At 40.7% G+C, this 17,631-nt stretch overlaps 2 protein-coding genes across 17 annotated transcripts in view; both read left to right on the top strand.

Annotated features, from left to right (window-relative positions):
* Paxbp1 (PAX3 and PAX7 binding protein 1) overlaps positions 1-1,470 on the top strand; it is a 30,558-nt gene extending 29,088 nt beyond the window's left edge. The window contains exon 18 of the mRNA XM_052741142.1: positions 328-1,470. Coding sequence (XP_052597102.1) covers positions 328-445 — 118 coding nt within the window. The 3' untranslated portion in view covers positions 446-1,470. The remainder of the gene's footprint in view (positions 1-327) is intronic.
* A 2,686-nt stretch (positions 1,471-4,156) lies between these two features.
* Synj1 (synaptojanin 1) overlaps positions 4,157-17,631 on the top strand; it is a 79,194-nt gene continuing 65,719 nt past the window's right edge. For 4 of the 16 annotated variants that reach the window (XM_052741138.1, XM_052741136.1, XM_052741129.1 and 1 more), the window contains exons 1-2: positions 4,159-4,459; positions 5,358-5,503. In XM_052741138.1, the coding sequence (XP_052597098.1) occupies positions 4,362-4,459; positions 5,358-5,503 (244 nt within the window). In that variant the 5' untranslated portion in view covers positions 4,159-4,361. Of the gene's footprint in view, positions 4,460-5,357; positions 5,504-17,631 lie in introns of all 16 variants that reach the window. The other 12 variants (XM_052741128.1, XM_052741132.1, XM_052741134.1 and 9 more) reach the window with 5 other exon arrangements.

The following is a 17,631-nucleotide window of genomic DNA, read 5'->3' as shown; positions in this document are numbered from 1 at the left end:
GATTCTTTTCCCATTTATTTGTTTTGAGAGTGCCGTCCATACTGCCATGGTGCGTGTGTGGAGGTCAGAGGACAGCTGCCAGGATTGGGCTCTTTCCTTCCACCATGGAGGAGCTGGAAACGGACTCCACGTTAGATTTGGTGGCAAGCAGTATACAGTGATGAGCCATCTTGACGTTTTAAAACATGCTGTAGCTTGCATGTCTTCTTCTCAGTGTTTGAAAATGTATGCCTGGAAAAGTTACTTTGCAGATTCTCTACTGTAGTTGTAAAATGAAGAACAAATTTTATCTGAATATAATGCTGTGATTTTTTTTTTCTCTCTCAGAGAAAACATAAAACAGATAGTAAAACTTCTTGCAAGTGTTCGGGCTTTGGATCATGCTGTGTCTGTTGCAAGTGACCACAATGTGAAAGAACTTAAGTCTCTGATGGAAGGAAAATAGATCTGAGACCAGAAAGTGTTTGCTTTGCCCATTCCCAGTGTGTAAATTTTGTACATATGTAAAGTTTCTTAAACTGTAAGATACTGATTCTTGTTTAAATACAAAAACATTATATTACTACTGTGTCCTTCAATGTGATTTCTTCAGAACAAAAGGAATTCAGATTATTTCTAGGAGTCTATGAATGTTTTCCTTACTGCCTGTCATATTTTGTTTATGGAGGTATTTTGTATCGTCATAAATTAACTTCGTTTAAGTGTCCTCTATAAATGATGTGTGTGTAGTATAAATTGTATAATTATGCATATATGTATGTATATATTTATACCACCCTGGGTTTTCACGCTGGAAATTTGCGGGTGTTTTTCTACAGAGGAAGCTTTTTAACAACAGAAAATGACCCAGTAGCAGTCGTCTTCGGGAACTGCTGTGCTGCCGCAGCAGAAGGGCTGGCAGGTGATGGTCTTCACCCCCACTTCAGCTAGCATCACTGTCACTTGTCGCTGTACTGCCTTAAAATGGGAGCTGAGTTAGGGCTTTTGTCACTGAGTGAGTGTGGAACTTCTGTGAGTCAGCCTTGGAGCACATGTGGGTTTAATGTGAGCGCTAGGTGATACAGCAGTAGAGTTCAGGGTGGGACATCAGTTTAGTTTTTGACAATAAGCCCACAAACTAACTGCATGGTTTAGGCTGACTGTCCTTTGTCATTCATGATTTTACTCCCTGCCCAGCTTACATATACATGAATTTCTATAGTCTCTCATATTTTAAATCCCACATATGTGAGTTATATATGCAATAAAGAATATGCCTTGCTGATTAGACGCACCCAGGCAATTTACTATCGGTGGTCTTCTGTAATATTTATACCACATTGTAAATACTCAGAGAAACTTGTTTTAAAGTTAATGCTTTCTGATTCTGTGGTTTTCAAAAGAGGAACTTTTTGGAAATTAAGGACTATTGTTTGATAATTATATGTGTAATTATGCTATAGCCAAGCATTAAATTAATTTTTAAATACATCCTTTGTTGTATTTTGCTGGTGACTTAACTTTTAGAGTGTTTCAGATGAGTCATAGTGGGAGGCTGTTAGCAGGCAGCGTGTACTCTAAAGGCAGGATGTTCATAGGACAGTGCCCTTCGGGCCCCCCCTTTCCCATTGGTTTTGTGTGTTTGCAGGAGCAGGGCTTATCTCCACATTCTCATTCTGGGTGAATCTTTTGTTAATACTTTTGTGAGCTCCTAAATGGAATGAAACTTTCAGAACACTCATCCCTCAATGTCAGTGGACTAAAACAAACAGAAATAGGTATTTGGGCCTTAAACCGTGTTTCCAAGCCTGTCACATAAGCCATCCTCCTGTATGTTTTTAGGAACTCTTAGAAGAAGCACTGAGGCTTTCTATCCTAGCTTTTAGGAATAGGCTTGAACACTATCCCAGAACTCTGATACAAGATGAATGTAGCACAGAACTGTGCATTTAAAAACGTCTTTATGTCTCAACAGAAGTTTTTCATTCTTAAGTGAGTAAAGACACTAAAAAGGAAATTCTCACTTGCTCTGTCACATACTAGTTGAGTGTCTTAAAACAATTGTTCTCTTGAGTGCTGAAGGCCAGAAATTGGACGTGTCACCAGGACCGTGTGTCCTACAAAGGTCTGCAGCCTTGGCTTGTCGTAGTTCTCCAGTCTGCCATGTTTTCATGTCACTTCATGAGTTTCTGATCCCCTCTGCCTCCTTTGTAAGGGTGCTTGTGATTTCATGACGGTCTCCTGCGTATCCAGTCATCTGCTGAATGTCCAAAACTCAGGTTTCTTTGCCCAACCATCTACCGTTTGCTGGTTTCAAGTATCAGGGTGTGAGTATTTTGAGATGGTTGTCACAAGCCTCACTCATTGCTCATCTTCAAAGTCAAGAAGGCATTGGCTTCTATGCAGACCTTTAGACTGTATCACTGAAGTATTTAAGTTAGCCTATCATGAAGATACCACGATTCACTCAAAAATGTGTCCGGCTATTTGGGAACGCTGTAACAAAGTATTAAATAGGAAAAGAACAATAAGAAGGACTGTTTAAAGGTCGCTACTATGTTTTTCAAGTCCTGGGCCTTTTTTTTTTTTTTTTTTTTTTGGTTTTTCGAGACTGGGTTTCTCTGTGTAGTTTTGTGCCTTTCCTGGAACTCACTTGGTAGTCCAGGCTGGCCTCGAACTCACAGAGATCCACCTGCCTCTGCCTCCCTAGTGCTGGGATTAAAGGCGTGAGCCACCACCGCCCGGCCCTGGGCTTATTTTATGATTAAAAATTATTTCGAAAGGGTTTGTGAAAGCTATGACTTCATACTGGAGATAAATCCTGTTTCCAGTTTAATTTGAAGGAAGAAATGGCAACCTAGAAATTTGAATCTTAGTTAAAAAAAAAAAAAGCATAGGCAGAAGGCTTGCTTTAGGAAGAGCCCAGTGCCATGATTCCCATCTTGAGAAAGGGTTTCTGATGTAGCCTCACAGATTCTTGAGGTGAAAGTTGGATTACATCTCCCCTTAAGGGTGATTGCAGACGTCAGAAGGGCTGGGGATGCCCCCAGTTTGTAAAATGTCTGGTATTCATCAAGTCCTGGGTTCAGTCCTAGTCACCACATAAACCAGGCATGGCGGCACGCCAGCCTCGCCTCTGTGTTACTTGGTCTCAAAAAATAAAGTTACCTCCAAGGTACAATTCAGTAACTCTCCTGAGCACTTTTTTTGTTGCTTATCATATACAGGTATCACATTCTCACCAACTCTTTTTTTCTTTGAAGAATTGTCCCCACCTGAAAGGGACACTTCTTGAAAGGAAAATGACTAACCACAGTCCACTCAAGCATTTTAATTATCAGTGTAAGTTTGTGGTTACTGTAACCACAACAAAAAGCAAAAGCTTTTCTACGGAGACTAAGTGAAAAGATCTCAGAACTAAATTCAAGTGTGTTTCTCCTTGACTAGAGATGGCTTGTGTTTAGTTTGCTTATTAGTATTCTGAAACCAGGGTGGATTTGTCTTCGATAAAATGGAGAAATGTTAAGTCACATGATAGAGCCTGATAGAGGAAATGATTTTGTGCAACGCATCATATTGTGCTTTTGGGGGAAAAAACAAAAAGGGGAAGAGGCTAGTGAAACATGAATGCCGGGTTCCTCGGGTTCTCGATTCCTTTCTAAAGCCCTATTAACTACATCTTTCTTCCATTTTTGCCTCTTAAGTAGAAGCAGAATAATTCTGCCGGACACAAATCATAGGCATGTGTTGAGAAAAAAAGGTGTGAAACCGTGTGATGCCCTTAGTTATAAAATTCCACGGTTGGCAAATCACTAAGTGACAGCCATGTTTTGTTTAACTGCCTTGAGCTCCTCCGCTGCATGTAGTTGAGCACTCTTCCACAGCCCCTGGAGCTCCAAGAATGCATAGAACAGTCAGGGAACAGTCTCCTGCTGCCTCCCTGTCTCCAGACACCATGGACAGCTCTTCGGGAGCCACCCCGCCCGCGCTGCTGGCAGACAGCGCCCAGCCCTCCCTTCCCCTCGCCCGCCCGTCGGGTCCGCGGAGGCGGCAGGGGGGTGGTCCCGATGCCCGATTCGGGCACGAATCAACTCGGGCCCCCGCAGCTCCTTCCCGCAGTCCCTCCCTATTGCCCGCGGGGAGGGCTGGCGAGCTCCGAGGACTCCATGCCAGGAGGCCGGACCCTCTCTCTGCCGGTTTCCCCTGCCGTGCGATCCGTCCGCTCCCGCGTTGACTAAGGCGTCACGGGGACCCAGGTCGCGGTGACTGCAGCACCCGGGTGGCCCGCAGGCGCCCGGCCGGGCCGAACGGCCCCGCGTGGGCGGAAACAGCTCCGCCCCTTCACCCTCAGGGGCGGGCCTTCCGCCCCCTGCAGCGGCGCAATGCGGAAGAGCTGGGCCTGCTGGAGCGGAAGTGACGCCTCCGGTGGCTGTAGCGGCGGCGGCTGCGGGAGAAGGAGGAGGAGGAGCCGGAGGAAGAGGTGAGGCAGCCGGCGGGGGGGGCGGGGAGCGGGGAGCGGCCGCGGCTAGACCCAGCGGCTGCCGGCCCGGCGGGTGGACGTTTCCTGAGCGGTGGCGGCGGTCGCGGCCGGGACGTGAGCGGTGAGAGGCGGCTGCGGGGCGCGAGCGGCTGGTGGCGAGGAGACCGCCGGGCGGCGGGTGGCTGCCGTGACAGCGGCTGTCACCCTGCGGGCGGGAAAGAACCCCGTCAGCGCAGGCTCCGGGGCATCTCTTGAGGCGCATAATGGAGGCACTGGACTGTCCGGTGCCTCCGTTTCCCCGGCTACCACGGAACCCATCGAGCCGCGGTGGGATCCATTTGTCACCATGACCTGCGCGACTGGGCGGGAGGCGGCGGTCACCTGTGCGGCTTTCCCTGCCCTTCGCCGCCGCCCTAGAGAGTCCGCGGTGTGATAATAATCCCTACCCTCCTCCGGCCCCCTCGGGAGCTTTGAGGCAGCCTGGTTAACCTTCCCTCCCGTCTCCTGGCCTTTTTCCGCCTAAGGATCAACCTGAAGTTTCCCCATCAGTTCCCTTCCAGTAGTGACAAATCGTGAAAGCAGGAAGCTGATAAACAACCCCAACTGAAAATACACTCCCGATTTGATTTTTTTCCCTGTGGGTAAACATAAATGGGAAATTCACCTCATCCAAACCAGGACCAACAGTGCTAAAACCCTGCCTTGCCTTGCTGTGTCTTGAGAATTGGAAGCGTTCCCTTTTGCCTTTTGGCAAAAATTTGGTGACGCCTTATCTTTTGGGATAAATCGTTCACCCTTGATTTCCCTTTTTCTCCACCCCCACCTCCATCAAACTTGGCAGGGAGGGACCACTGGGTGTCTAGCAGTCCATTCGCTTGACTCGGCTTGGTTTTCACAGGGCTGCCTCTGAAGAAAGGAGGATGGCTTTCAGCAAAGGATTTCGAATCTACCACAAATTGGATCCCCCACCGTTCAGCCTCATAGTGGAAACTAGACATAAGGAAGAATGTCTCATGTTCGAGTCTGGGGCTGTGGCTGTGCTCTGTAAGTCACGTGTTTTAGCCTAACTGATTATGATCTCTGTTTTGGTGTGTAACTCTCAAGTTTAACAGTTTATAAAAAAAATTCTTGGAAGCCTTCTTACTGAATTTTATCTGATGGATTTATTCTTTGACTTAATTTGAATGAAACCTTATTTCCTGTAAACTCAGACTTAGGTTTTTGTTTGGGGGGATGGTGGTTGGGGAGGTTGCAGATTTTGCTGATAGGATTTTGTTTTCCTTGTGTTCTGCTTCTAGAAGTGTATCTTTTTATAAAATATTGTTGCAGTTATGTCTTATCACATTAACCCAATTAGACAGCTTGCTTGATACCTGTAAAGCACAGAATTTTGCAGGTCAGTTTTAATAGTCATGATATTTTTCTGTGTATCTTATGTTAAACCCTTTATTTTTGTTGTTTTTTATTTTTATTTTTTATATGTTGGTATGCTCCCCTGAACATATGTGATATGGGAGGGTCAGATTCAGATCGGGCAAGTGTTCTACTACTGCTGGACTTCTCCAGCCTAAGTGTTTATATTTCCAGTAAAAATTGCAAACTGATTGGTTTCTAAAGAAAAGGACTTCTTATTGTAACACACACACACACACACACACACACACACACACACACACACACACACTCTAAAGTTTGGGATAATTTGTGGCAGATGGATGAAAATAAAATACTAATTAACATTATGCTTTATTCTTTAAATTTCTTTTTACATTTAGTTATTTATTTGTATGTAAGTGGGGGCACGTGGAGTTCAGAGGTCAGCTTGTGAGAGTAGGTTCTCTCCTCCTATATGTGTTCCAGGGATAGAACTCGGTTCTTTAGGCTTGGTGGCAAATTCTTTTTACCTGCTGAGAACCTCTCAATGTACCCCATACTTCATTCTTAATATAAGACTCGGGCAGATAACACTAGTTTGGGGTTTTCTCAAGTGTGATTTTTTTTCAAACAGATTTTCTAATGATAACTATTTGTTCTAGCAATCTGTTATAGCCTGACCCTTCATGCTATAGCCAAAGCTGTTGAACTCCAGATCCCCCTGCCTCCATATCCTGAGTGCTGGGAATACAGGTGTGCACTACTGTGCTAGGTTTCTGCAGTGCTGAAGATTGAGTCGGGGCTTCGTGTATCTTAGGCGAGCACTCTGCCAGCTGAGCTACATCCCTAGCCCTCTTGCTTATATTTTTCTCAGATTGTTTATTGATCATATTATATGAATTAAAACTAGTGTTTGGGCTGGGAGATGCTTATATGTACCATGAGGACTTGAGTTTGATCCCCAGCACCCTCCTAAAAGCCTGGCCTGGCACTACATGCCTATAATCCTAGAACTGGGAAAGCAGAGTCAGGGGCCCTGGGACTTTGTCGTCAGCTAGTCTGCCAGGTTCTAGGCAAAGAGTCTGTCTCAAAAATAATATGGAGAGCAGTAAAAGAAAACACTTGATATCAATATCTGCCTCCATACATACTTTCCCTGTGTGTGTGTATTTATTATATAATAAATATATAATAAAGGAAGAGACCTGATATCAACCTCTGGCCTCCATGCATACTGTGTGTGTATGTGTGTGTGTGTGTGTGTGTGTGTGTGTGTGTGTGTGTGTGTGTATGTATGTGTGTGTATTTAATATATAATGAACATGTAATAAAGGAAAAAACCTGACCTCTGGCTTCCATGCATACTGTGTGTGTGTGTGTGTGTGTGTGTGTGTGTGTGTGTGTGTGTGTGTGTATTTAATATATAATGAGCATATAATAAAGGGAAAAAGTCTGTTATCAACCTCTGGCCTCCATGCATACTCTCTCTTTCTCCCTGTGTGTGTGTGTGTATGTGTATTTAATATATAATAAAGGAAAAAATATATCAACCTCTGGCCTCCATGTATACTCTCTCTATATATATATATATGTGTGTGTATATATACATATATATATATGCATGTGTTTATTTAATATATAATAAAGGAAAATACCGCTATCAACCTCTGGCCTTTATGTATACTCTGTGTGTGTGTGTGTGTGTGTGTGTGTATGTGTGTGTGTGTGTGTGTGTGTGTGTATGTATGTATGTATGTATGTATGTATGTGTGTGTATTTAATATATAATGAATATATAATAAAGGAAGACACCTGATGTCAACCTCTGGCCTGCATGCATACTCTGTGTGTGTGTATATATATTGCTGTGTGTATATATGTGTGTGTATAATACAATAATGTTTGAAACACATATTTACTAATATAATCTGTAAATATTTTAAGTATTATTCTTTCTTTAGACTCAGTAAGTAAAGAGCATAATGTCCTGACCCATGCATATATGATTTTCAGATTGGTTCATGCGTAACCTGGCTAAAATAGTAAAATTTTATCCTGGTAGGGAAAATAATAGTGACATAATGAACAACTCTCAAGCAAAGATCAGTATATAACATACACACACACACACACACACACACACACACACACACATATATATATATATATATATGTTTTTGGTGCATACAGTAACATGGTTTGAAGGGAGAGTCTAAGGGCTAGATACATCCCAAGAAAAAGCTTAAGTAATATTCAGTATGAACTTCATTGCTCCAAATTGGTTTTTATGCTTTAATAAAATGAAAGTGCCATGCTCCAGTGTTAATCCAGCTAGCGTACATTCTCATACTATAGATGTGCTTATACTAATGAATACTGAAATAAAAACATGAAATTGGGGGGCTGTGGCTAGTAATATAAAATGTTTTTCAGCTGCTTGTGTTTTGGTTGACATTACCTGATTTATTAATGTTGTCTAAATTCTAGTATATTTTAAAATTGTAGTTACTCATAATTGCAATGGGAAGTTACCATGGAGCTTACAAATTATGAATTTACCTGTAGTTTTCAGAGTAATTGCTATATGTTAAGGTTAGAAAACCCAAGAATAATCATACTTATAAAACCTCTAGTAGTTATCTTTTATGCCAAATAATGGTTTTTAAAAGTCTCTAAACCATCCATTTGGGGGCATTAATTATGAGGTGGAATAATATTAAGATATTTGCTTAACAATATATATTTATTTTCATGGTTTAGGAATTAAAAATAAGTACTGCATATTAAGCAAGCACTCTAACACCAACCTACCTCTGTAGCTTAATTGTTTCTTAATTTTGTCCTCATTGGATTTAAGCTATGTAAGTAATTCTCAGAGGACACCAAAGTTTGAATACTGCTTCTCTCTGTAAAGCTAACATAAGTGGATACATATTGTCTTGGATGTGTTATCTTTTCTATAAATTCTACAGCAACACTTAAAATATATTTTTGTTTGACTTTTTCATTGATATATAACAAACATAAAAATTACATATGTAGCTACAACACTTGATGTTTCAAGTCATTTGTACATTATATAAAATGTTGAAATGGGTTGGACATTTGCCATGTATGGTGAAAATATGCAAAACCTTTTTTTCTAGTTTCTTAGAATATATAGAACATTGTTACCTGTAGGTACCCTACTGTGCAATAATAAAATATAAATCTTTAAGAGCTAACCTTTTTCTTTTTAGATAAATTGATTTATAAAATTAGTTAGGTGCCAGTATGATGTTGCATATCTGTAACCCCAGCACTCAGGAGGCAGAAGCAGAAAGATCTTGTATTTGAGGCTATCCTGGGCAACATAACGATAGCCTGTCACAAAAAAATTAATTTGGTATTCGGGTTGGAGTGATACCAAGATAGATGTTTGTAAGACCAATTCCTAAACGGTTGGCGCCAAATGTAGTCAGAAAGTTTCCGTTCCTGCCCGGCCCTGAGGCCCACAGCTGCATATAAAATAATCATTCAGAGGCTTATATTAGTTACCAACTGTATTGCCTACGGCAGGCTTCTTGTTAGCTAGCTCTTATAATTTAACCCATTTTTATTAATCTGTAAGTTGCCATGTGGCCGTGGCATTACCAGTCTGCCGGCATCTTGATGTTGGCATCTCCCCCTCCTTTCCTTTCTTCTCTCCATATCTCTGCTTGGATTTTCCTCCTGCCTCTAAGCTGCCTTGCCATAGGCCAATGCAGCTTTATTTATCAACCAATCAGAGCAGCACATATTCACAGCATACAGAAAGACATCCCACAGCAGATGTTGTCCTGTATGATGTCAGTTGTATTCAGGGAACTATCTGGAAGATATGGGTGTGTTCTCTTCACCCTCACCACTCTTAGCCTGTGTATTTCAAGGCCTCCTGCTTATCAGTCTGCAAGAAATGTCCTCTAAAGTCATTTTTATAGTACGTCAGAGTGTGGCCCTGTTTTCTTAAGATAAAATTTAAACTCTTCAGGCTGTTTATCAAGGTCTTCCTTAACCTCCCTCCACTCTTTCTGTTCCGGGAGATGGTGTCAGTGTTTTCACACAGTACTAGGACTTATCAGTTTTCATCATTTTCGTTAGACTTGCACCAACTTAATCAGCTATTGATGTTTTGGGTTACTTTAGTTTTTTTCTGACAAGGTCTCTCATAGCTTAGGCTAGTCTCAAACTTGCTGTGTAGCTGAAGATGACCTTTGAACTCCTGAGCCTCCTAAGTGCTAAGCCAGTGTGTCCTAGTCTGAGCCAATGATTTACTGTGCCTAAGCTGCACAACATAATCATCTGGAAGATTTCACAAACACTGGTACCTGGGCTTCTGTCTCCAAAGATTCTCGTAGTTGCATCAGAATGATAATTTCTGAGCAAAACTTACGTGTACCTTGCTATGAGAGGTCACTTTTTTTGACCTATAGATTTTATCTAAAATAGCCATGTTTCCAGAATTATAGTGCTGTGATTGTGTATTATAGAGCTCATCATTTTCTTGAAGCCCTCAGGCTGAACCAAAAGGTAATTTTTCCATGACATTTTCAATAGTGTTTTCATATCACATGGAACTGTGTACATGTTTCTTAAGGTTTATATTCCTAATGCTTGGCACAATATTTTACTCACCACTAAGGAACACCTAATTATTAGGTGATTGACATTAGTGGGAAAGACTAACCTACGTTAGAAAACTGACAGATTCCAAGTGGTCTATTTGAAAATATAGTATATTGGGTTGAGGAGATGGCTCAGTGGATAAAGTGTTTGCTGAGCGACTGTGAGGACTTGAGTTTGAATTCCAGCACCAACTTAAGATTTGGGCTGGGTGTTGAGTGGAGAGAGGCAGATCTCAGGGGATGACTAGTCAGCCAGCTGAAACAGCGAGCCCTGGCTTCAGAGAGATGCTGTCTCAACAAATACGGCAGAGAGAGATAGAGGAACAAATCTGACGTGTGGCCTCTGACTTTCATATGTACTTATGCAGGCAAGCGCAGCTGCACATACACACATACCCACACCCCACACACATATGGTTTGTATGGTTTTGCTTGCTTGTTTGTTTGTTTTGCATTGATGGGGATTGAACCCAGGATTCACGATTATAGGCAAACACTCTATTACTGAGCTACATTCCTTGCCCAATTTAATTTTTAATTGGCATATAATAATTTGTATAGTTTTATGGTGTACAGTGTGGTATTTCTATATATGTATACAGTGAGTTATGATCAGATCAAGGTAATTAAGCATATTCATGGCCTCAAACATTTATTGTTTTTGAGCCGTTCAAAATCCTTCATAGCCATTTTGAAATATACATTATTATTGACTGCAGTTACCCTGCTGTGTAAATAAAGCAACAGAACTCATTTCTCTTAAGTAATTAACTTTGTATCCACAGACAAATTTGCCCAGCATCACTCCCATCCTCTCCAGCCATTGGTAACTGTTCTGGTCCATGCTTCTGTGACACTGACTTTTCTTAGATTCCACAAATGAGTGAGATCATGTCATCTAGTGTTGGTCATGCTTCCTCTCCTATTCACTTCACATTGTTTCTCCAGGTCCTTCCCTGCTGTGAAGATGACAGCACCTTTTTGTGGCAAATGGCATTCTGTTGTGTATACATACACATACCCCAGAATGCCTGTTGTTGTTTGCTTTCTTTTTTTTTTTTTTTTTGTTGTTGTTGTTGTTTGGTTGGTTTGTTTGGTTGGTTTTTGATTTTTCAAGACAGGGTTTCTCTGTGTAGCCCTGGCTTTTCTGTAACTCACTTTGTAGACCAGGCTGGCCTCAAACTCAAGAGATCCACCTGCCTCTGCCTCCCGAGTGCTGGGATTAAAGGTGTGCACCACCACTGTCTGGCTGGTGTTGTTTTCTATGAAGTTTATTTTCCGTATTTTAGAGACTTGCACTAGGTATGGTGGCACACACCTGTGATTCTGCCTGCTTGAAGGGAAACCTCTTGAGCTTGGTTTGAGAGAAGCTTGGCCAAGACAAGGAGACTTGTCTGTGGGCATCCAAACCGGTTAAAAATGTGTACATCTGCTGGCTATTGATTATTCTGGAAATAATATTAAAATTCTTTCTTTCTTTCTTTTTTTTGTTGTTGTTTGTTTGAGACAGGGTTTCTCTGTGTAGCTTTGGTGCCTTTCTTGGAACTCACTCTGTAGCCCAGGCTGCTGGCCTCGAACTCACAGAGATCTGCCTGCCCCTGCCTCCTGAGTGCTGGGATTAAAGGCAAACCCATAGAAAAGTTCTCAGTTAAAAGTGAAGTTGGCAGTGTTTTCTAGTGAGAGAGTCAATCAATTTGTATTTTTGCCTATAAATTACTATTACTCTGTTAGTATATAGAAGTATGGTTAGATTTTAAAGTAAGGTCATTAAGAACACAGTTGTTTGCTGGGACAAATTGAATGTCAGCTTGTAAAATTTTGGATGCCAAGTATAATAAGCAGCAATGACAAGCGGTGCATTTTTAAAATTGCCAAATGCTGTCAGTCAACAAGGCTGCCCTTTAGATAAGTTGCAGTAGGCTATTTTTTAAAAAAACGTATGTGAGGGAAGAAATGACTTTAGAGTTGACTTTTTAAGTATCAAATAAAATTTAGAATTGCTCTTGCTTATGTTAAAATTGTGACATTTATTTTCTCTTTATAAAAAAACCTGGAATGTACATGTTTAATAGAAAGTAAAGAGTACCTTTAACATCAACATAAAATAAAAGTCAGCCCAGGCCTGAGTCTGAGCAGCAGCAGGAAGAGTGTACAAGTGTAGGAACAAGTCATTGGTTCCCACATGCTTTCATTTCCTCTTAACTTTGCTGTGGGCAAATAAAGAAGGAAGATGGAGCCTCTTCCCTGAACAGTAGAGCCCCGTTAGGTAGCATTGTATTACATGAGCTTGGGTCCATTAGATAGTCTAACTTGGCCTGAAACACAAATAGCCCAGAAACACAAACCCGACTTTTGCTTCTGACTGTGCTGGAGTAGTAAGTAGGACCTGGAGGTTGCCTCCTATCTGAGAATAGCAACAGCAAACTAAAAGAAATGCACAAGATGGTTTTCAGATATCGAAAAGTAAGATTGAATACTTAAGAGGGTATTATTTCATTAATGGAGCAAAATAGCTCTAGACTAAATTCTTCTTTGGTCCTACCTAACAAAGTTTAAGACCCCCAAAGGATCTGCTTTTGTCTCCCAGATTACAGTTTCCAATAATTTTAAGTTTCAAACAACTGTTCTCAGAAGTTTAATAAATACAAGTGTGTGTGTCTATATAGATATATATGCACATACATATGTATAAAACAAAATTTATGTGTTACATGATACATGTATATCATTCAACCCATACTCACATTGAAAGCTAGTTTACATGCAAAGAAGCAGAAAATATACTTCATAATGAGGAGAAAAGTCAATCTGTAGAAACAGGTGTTAATGTTAGTAAGGAACATTGAAACAGCTTTGAAAAATATATTCCATATGTTCAAGAAGTAAAGTATGAGCATATTAAAGAGATGAAAACCATGACTCATCAGTTATTCAAAGGGAAAATGACAATATCTAATGACATTATACACTGATAGGAACCATGTATTGAACACTACAGAAGGAATAGTTGAAATAGCTTAAAGACCCAAAGATAGAAGTTATCCAAAGGAAATGCACAGAGGAAAAAAAGACCAGTATAAATAAGTTGTGTGGTTGAGTTGTGGGACAGCTTCAGGTGACCTAACATACATGTGGGATTGGAAGGAAGAGGGAAGGAAGATGTCTGAAGACATAACAGCTGGTAATTTACCAAAGTTGGTGGAGACTGTAAATCTACACATCTAAGAAGTTAAATGACCACCAGGGGGAAGAAACATGAAGAAAACTACACCATGATGCAAATTAATTCAGCTACAGAGAAAAATCTTTAAAGCAGCTCAGGAAAAAGGGATGCCTATACAAACAAAAGAATAACAGGCAAGAGCGGTCTTGTGCTTTTCCTTAGAAGCAGTCCAAGCGAGAGAACATAGAGAAACAGCATGTACCGAAAGGGGAAAAACAGAACCAAATGCCCCACTTGGGCTCTGTGGAAGCACCGAAGAAAAGGGTGGGCTCTCCCCACACATTCAAAAGCTGGAAAAGTTGGAGCTCAGTGTTCTGGGTAGCAGAGAAGTGAGTTGTGTTTTTTTCAGGTGGTCTGCTACAGTGAGTCTGAAGCAGTGGCCTTCTGAAAGAAGCTTCGGGAGTGAGGGCAGCACTAAGGTGTTCAGTGGACTGTCACACTGGGCTAGCCATGGAACTGGACTACTGAAAAGAGGCGTGACTTGACAAATTATTGCACATTGTATTTTGATTTGCTTATTTGAATTTATAATGGTAATTAATAAGGATTTGTGTTTTATCTTTGTGTGTATTGGTTTATTTGGGATGTCACACTGTAGTCCAGACTGGTCGGATCTGTAACTCATTGGGCTAAATTGTGGTAATTCTCCTGCCTCAGCTTCCAGAGTGCTGGAGTTATAGCATGAGCTCCCATATCTGGATTGTGTTTTATTTTTTGTCAGCTAAACTAGAGCTGAACAACTGGAAGGAAAAACAAACACATTTCCTATTAAGTTATTCTCTGTTAATATTCCTGTATATTCAATGTTATATACTCTTAAATGTTCCTTATCAAGTCTTCATATGTGTATATTTCTTAGAAGTCTGACTTAATGTATAAAGTGTATTCCTTATAGAAACTAGTTCTTAATGGGAAGAATTTATTGTGGGTTCTGTGTTACCCTGTTCTCTAGTAACCACAGTATTGCTGGAGTCTATTGAATTGCTTTATTGAAATATAGACTAACAGTCTTTTAATATCCTGTGGACCATGTTTGCAGTATAGACAGGATTAATCTTATACTAAGTGGATTCTGGTTGCTTGTTCATTAGTGCTTGTTAGTTGTTTGTTTCTGGTCAACATTGAAAATGTGTCTTGACCTATCTTATTTAATGATTCTCTTGGAAAATGGGGTCAAAAGCTTAGTTGTCAGGTTCATAGTTGTTGGGAAGCTGCATGGGACTGATACAGACAGAGCTAATTGTGTAGGATGACACCGTGGACCCAGTATGTTAGTACCTCAGTAGTGGATTAGAACTCCATTAGACTGGTTTGTTGTTGTGGGGACTGAGTCCAGAGCCGTGGGTATTTACCATTGAGCTGCATTCATAGTCCTCTTACATTTTTATCCTGAAAGAGGTTCTTGCTAAATTGCCCACACCTGCCTTGAACTTTGATCCTTCGGTCTTAGCCTGCTGCTGAAGAAACTGCATTGACAGGCATTGCTGCCATGCCTAGCAGTCTGCCAGGATGTAGCATTGCTTGGTTATATAATGACTGCCCTCCTCATCTGTCCTTTCAGGAACCTAGAATCTTGCAAGGGCCTGGTACGTAGTAGATGTTCACTGAATACTTTGAGTAAATAGCAGCTTTTTTTAAAAAAGTGTTGCCAATATTTGGTTGCACAGATTATATGAACAGTAGTTTGTTTCATGTCTTTCATTTGTAGTTTTGATTTTTTAATTTTAATTTTGATTTTTAAAAATTTAATTAAAAAATCTTTACCTTATAAATTTTTTGTTTTATATGTGATGAAATGGAAACGGGCTTTACTGCTAGCTAGTCATATGATCTTGGATGAATCAGATAATTGCTAGTCTTTTTCTTCTGAAAATGAGAAGCTTGGACTATACATGATCTCTAGTACCCTCTGGATGTTCTATACCAAAGTGCTATTTACATGCAAATAGGCTGACCACAAATTGCCACCCATGTAACCACAGGCAAATTGTGATTCTAGGAGCAGCATTCTAATTTGCAACTCCTACGCCCTGCCTTTTTGAGAGTGGATCTTGATATGTAGCCTAGTATGTGCTATGTAGTGTGGAACTTTCCATTGAGCCCTGCTGGCCTCGAACTCACAATCCTCCTCTCTCAGACTTCAGGAATGCCAGAATTACAAGCACTTGATACCGTGCTCTGTGCTTTATTGACCCACAGTCTGTTGCTTGATCTTCTAGCTCAATTGGGGAAGTACAATCTAATCCCAGTCTGGAAGGTTTGAGCCACAAGAATGTTTACATTGGGTAGCAGGGCCTTCTTGAGTAGCTTTATCTAGTTTGAATTATTGTAATTCATTGAAAGTTAGAGTTTACATTTAATTCAACCCTTTAAATGCCTTTTGATTAAATACAAGTAGCTTAATGTTTTAGTCTAGGGTAACATACCAGTTTTGTTATTTGCTATTTTAGATAATGAGTTGCAATGAAGATGTGAATTTTATGCATCATAAATATTTCAGTGTTTTTAAAAGATATGGGCTGAGTTTTGTTATTAGTGGCTTTTCTGAGGCAAAGCCTTACTTGTCTTGAACTCTCCATGAGCCTGCTGCCCCAGCCTCTTAATGCAGGGGGTGTTGGGGTGCACCATGAGCTCTCTGTTCATTTGTTAAACCTAATATATCAGTTCGCCCTGGTGCCTCAAAGATGTTTTCATGAGAATAAGTGTTTATTGCACTTATCTTGTTTAAAATTCTGTTCTATGACCTTAATGATATGACATATTCTCTAGCAGGGGAGATCTGAAAGCCTTCAGGTATTTATTAGTGTTAGTGATGTGAGGAAACACTTGAAATATAGATGTAAAAAGTAACAAAATACAGAGGAGCTAGATTTATTCATAAGGTGGCTCTGTGTGCTTAGGAACCTATATTTTCATATTTGAAGCCTAAGAAAAACATTTAGACCCAAATTAATGATAGAGCTAATTGTGGCATGGGAAAAAGAGTTGTTCCCTTTAAATAAGCCCTTGTGGGATTTAGTTATTGTCTATCCCTGGTATATGGTGGCAGTCAAACCTTAGAAGCCAAGACTTGCTTTTGCTTAAGTGTTTTTTTAAACACGTGAATTACAAAGGCAAAGGCCTGGTTACCTTAGCGGAACAGCTGAAAATCTTGATTGCTCAGAGTCACCCCTAAAACAATGGGCTTCTTGGATATCCAGACCCACTTGTGTTTAGAAATCAGCAACTCATAAAAAGGTTTGTTTTTCCTAGCGTTTTGTTTGTTTAATTACCACCATCATTAGAAGGGGAAAAGTACAAACTTCTGCACAGAAGACAGTTTACTCCTCGCAGTGAGCACGCAGTGGATACTGGGGCAGGAAGTAAGCTGTTCTTCTTCTGTATCACCTCTCTCCCAACCTTGATTTCCTCTCTGCTGCTTCATGAACCTTGCTACCTAAGCCTTGGCTGGCAGTTATTTCAATCCTGTGTTCTCCACACCCACCTTCCTATGCCCACCCTCACTCATCACACTGGAGACTTTCCAGACCTCACTAAGGATTGTTAAATGTGATCGTTCGCAATGAAGACATTGGGATTCTTTCCTGAGAAGGGAAAGCTTTTTGTAAAATGTATTGTTTTAAAGTTAGCAAAACACACCCTTGTGTGCAGTAAGCTCTCGGTTTGTTTTGTCTGTGAAGTGAGTATCCAGTGGAGCTGTGAGGTTCAGTGTCTGTTAGGTTGATGTCACACTGAGGTATGAAAAAATCAAACTGACTTCGGTTGCTATTAGTATACAAGTGACTGAAATACAGAATAAAAGAAAAGATTTACTTTTAATTGGGTTATAAGGGCAAAACTCCAGGAAGTGGCATTTTGCTCAGAGATTGAAGGATGGGTATATATGAAAATAGCAAGATGACTAGTGGCTATTCCAGATGGAGAGAACACTG

Source organism: Peromyscus californicus, unplaced genomic scaffold (assembly GCF_007827085.1).
Source record: "Peromyscus californicus insignis strain IS unplaced genomic scaffold, ASM782708v3 Scaffold_16__1_contigs__length_79575227, whole genome shotgun sequence".
In the NCBI taxonomy this organism is placed as follows: domain Eukaryota; kingdom Metazoa; phylum Chordata; class Mammalia; order Rodentia; family Cricetidae; genus Peromyscus; species Peromyscus californicus.
The sequence above is the reverse complement of the archived record's forward strand: the minus strand, read 5'-3'. Positions and strand labels throughout refer to the sequence as shown.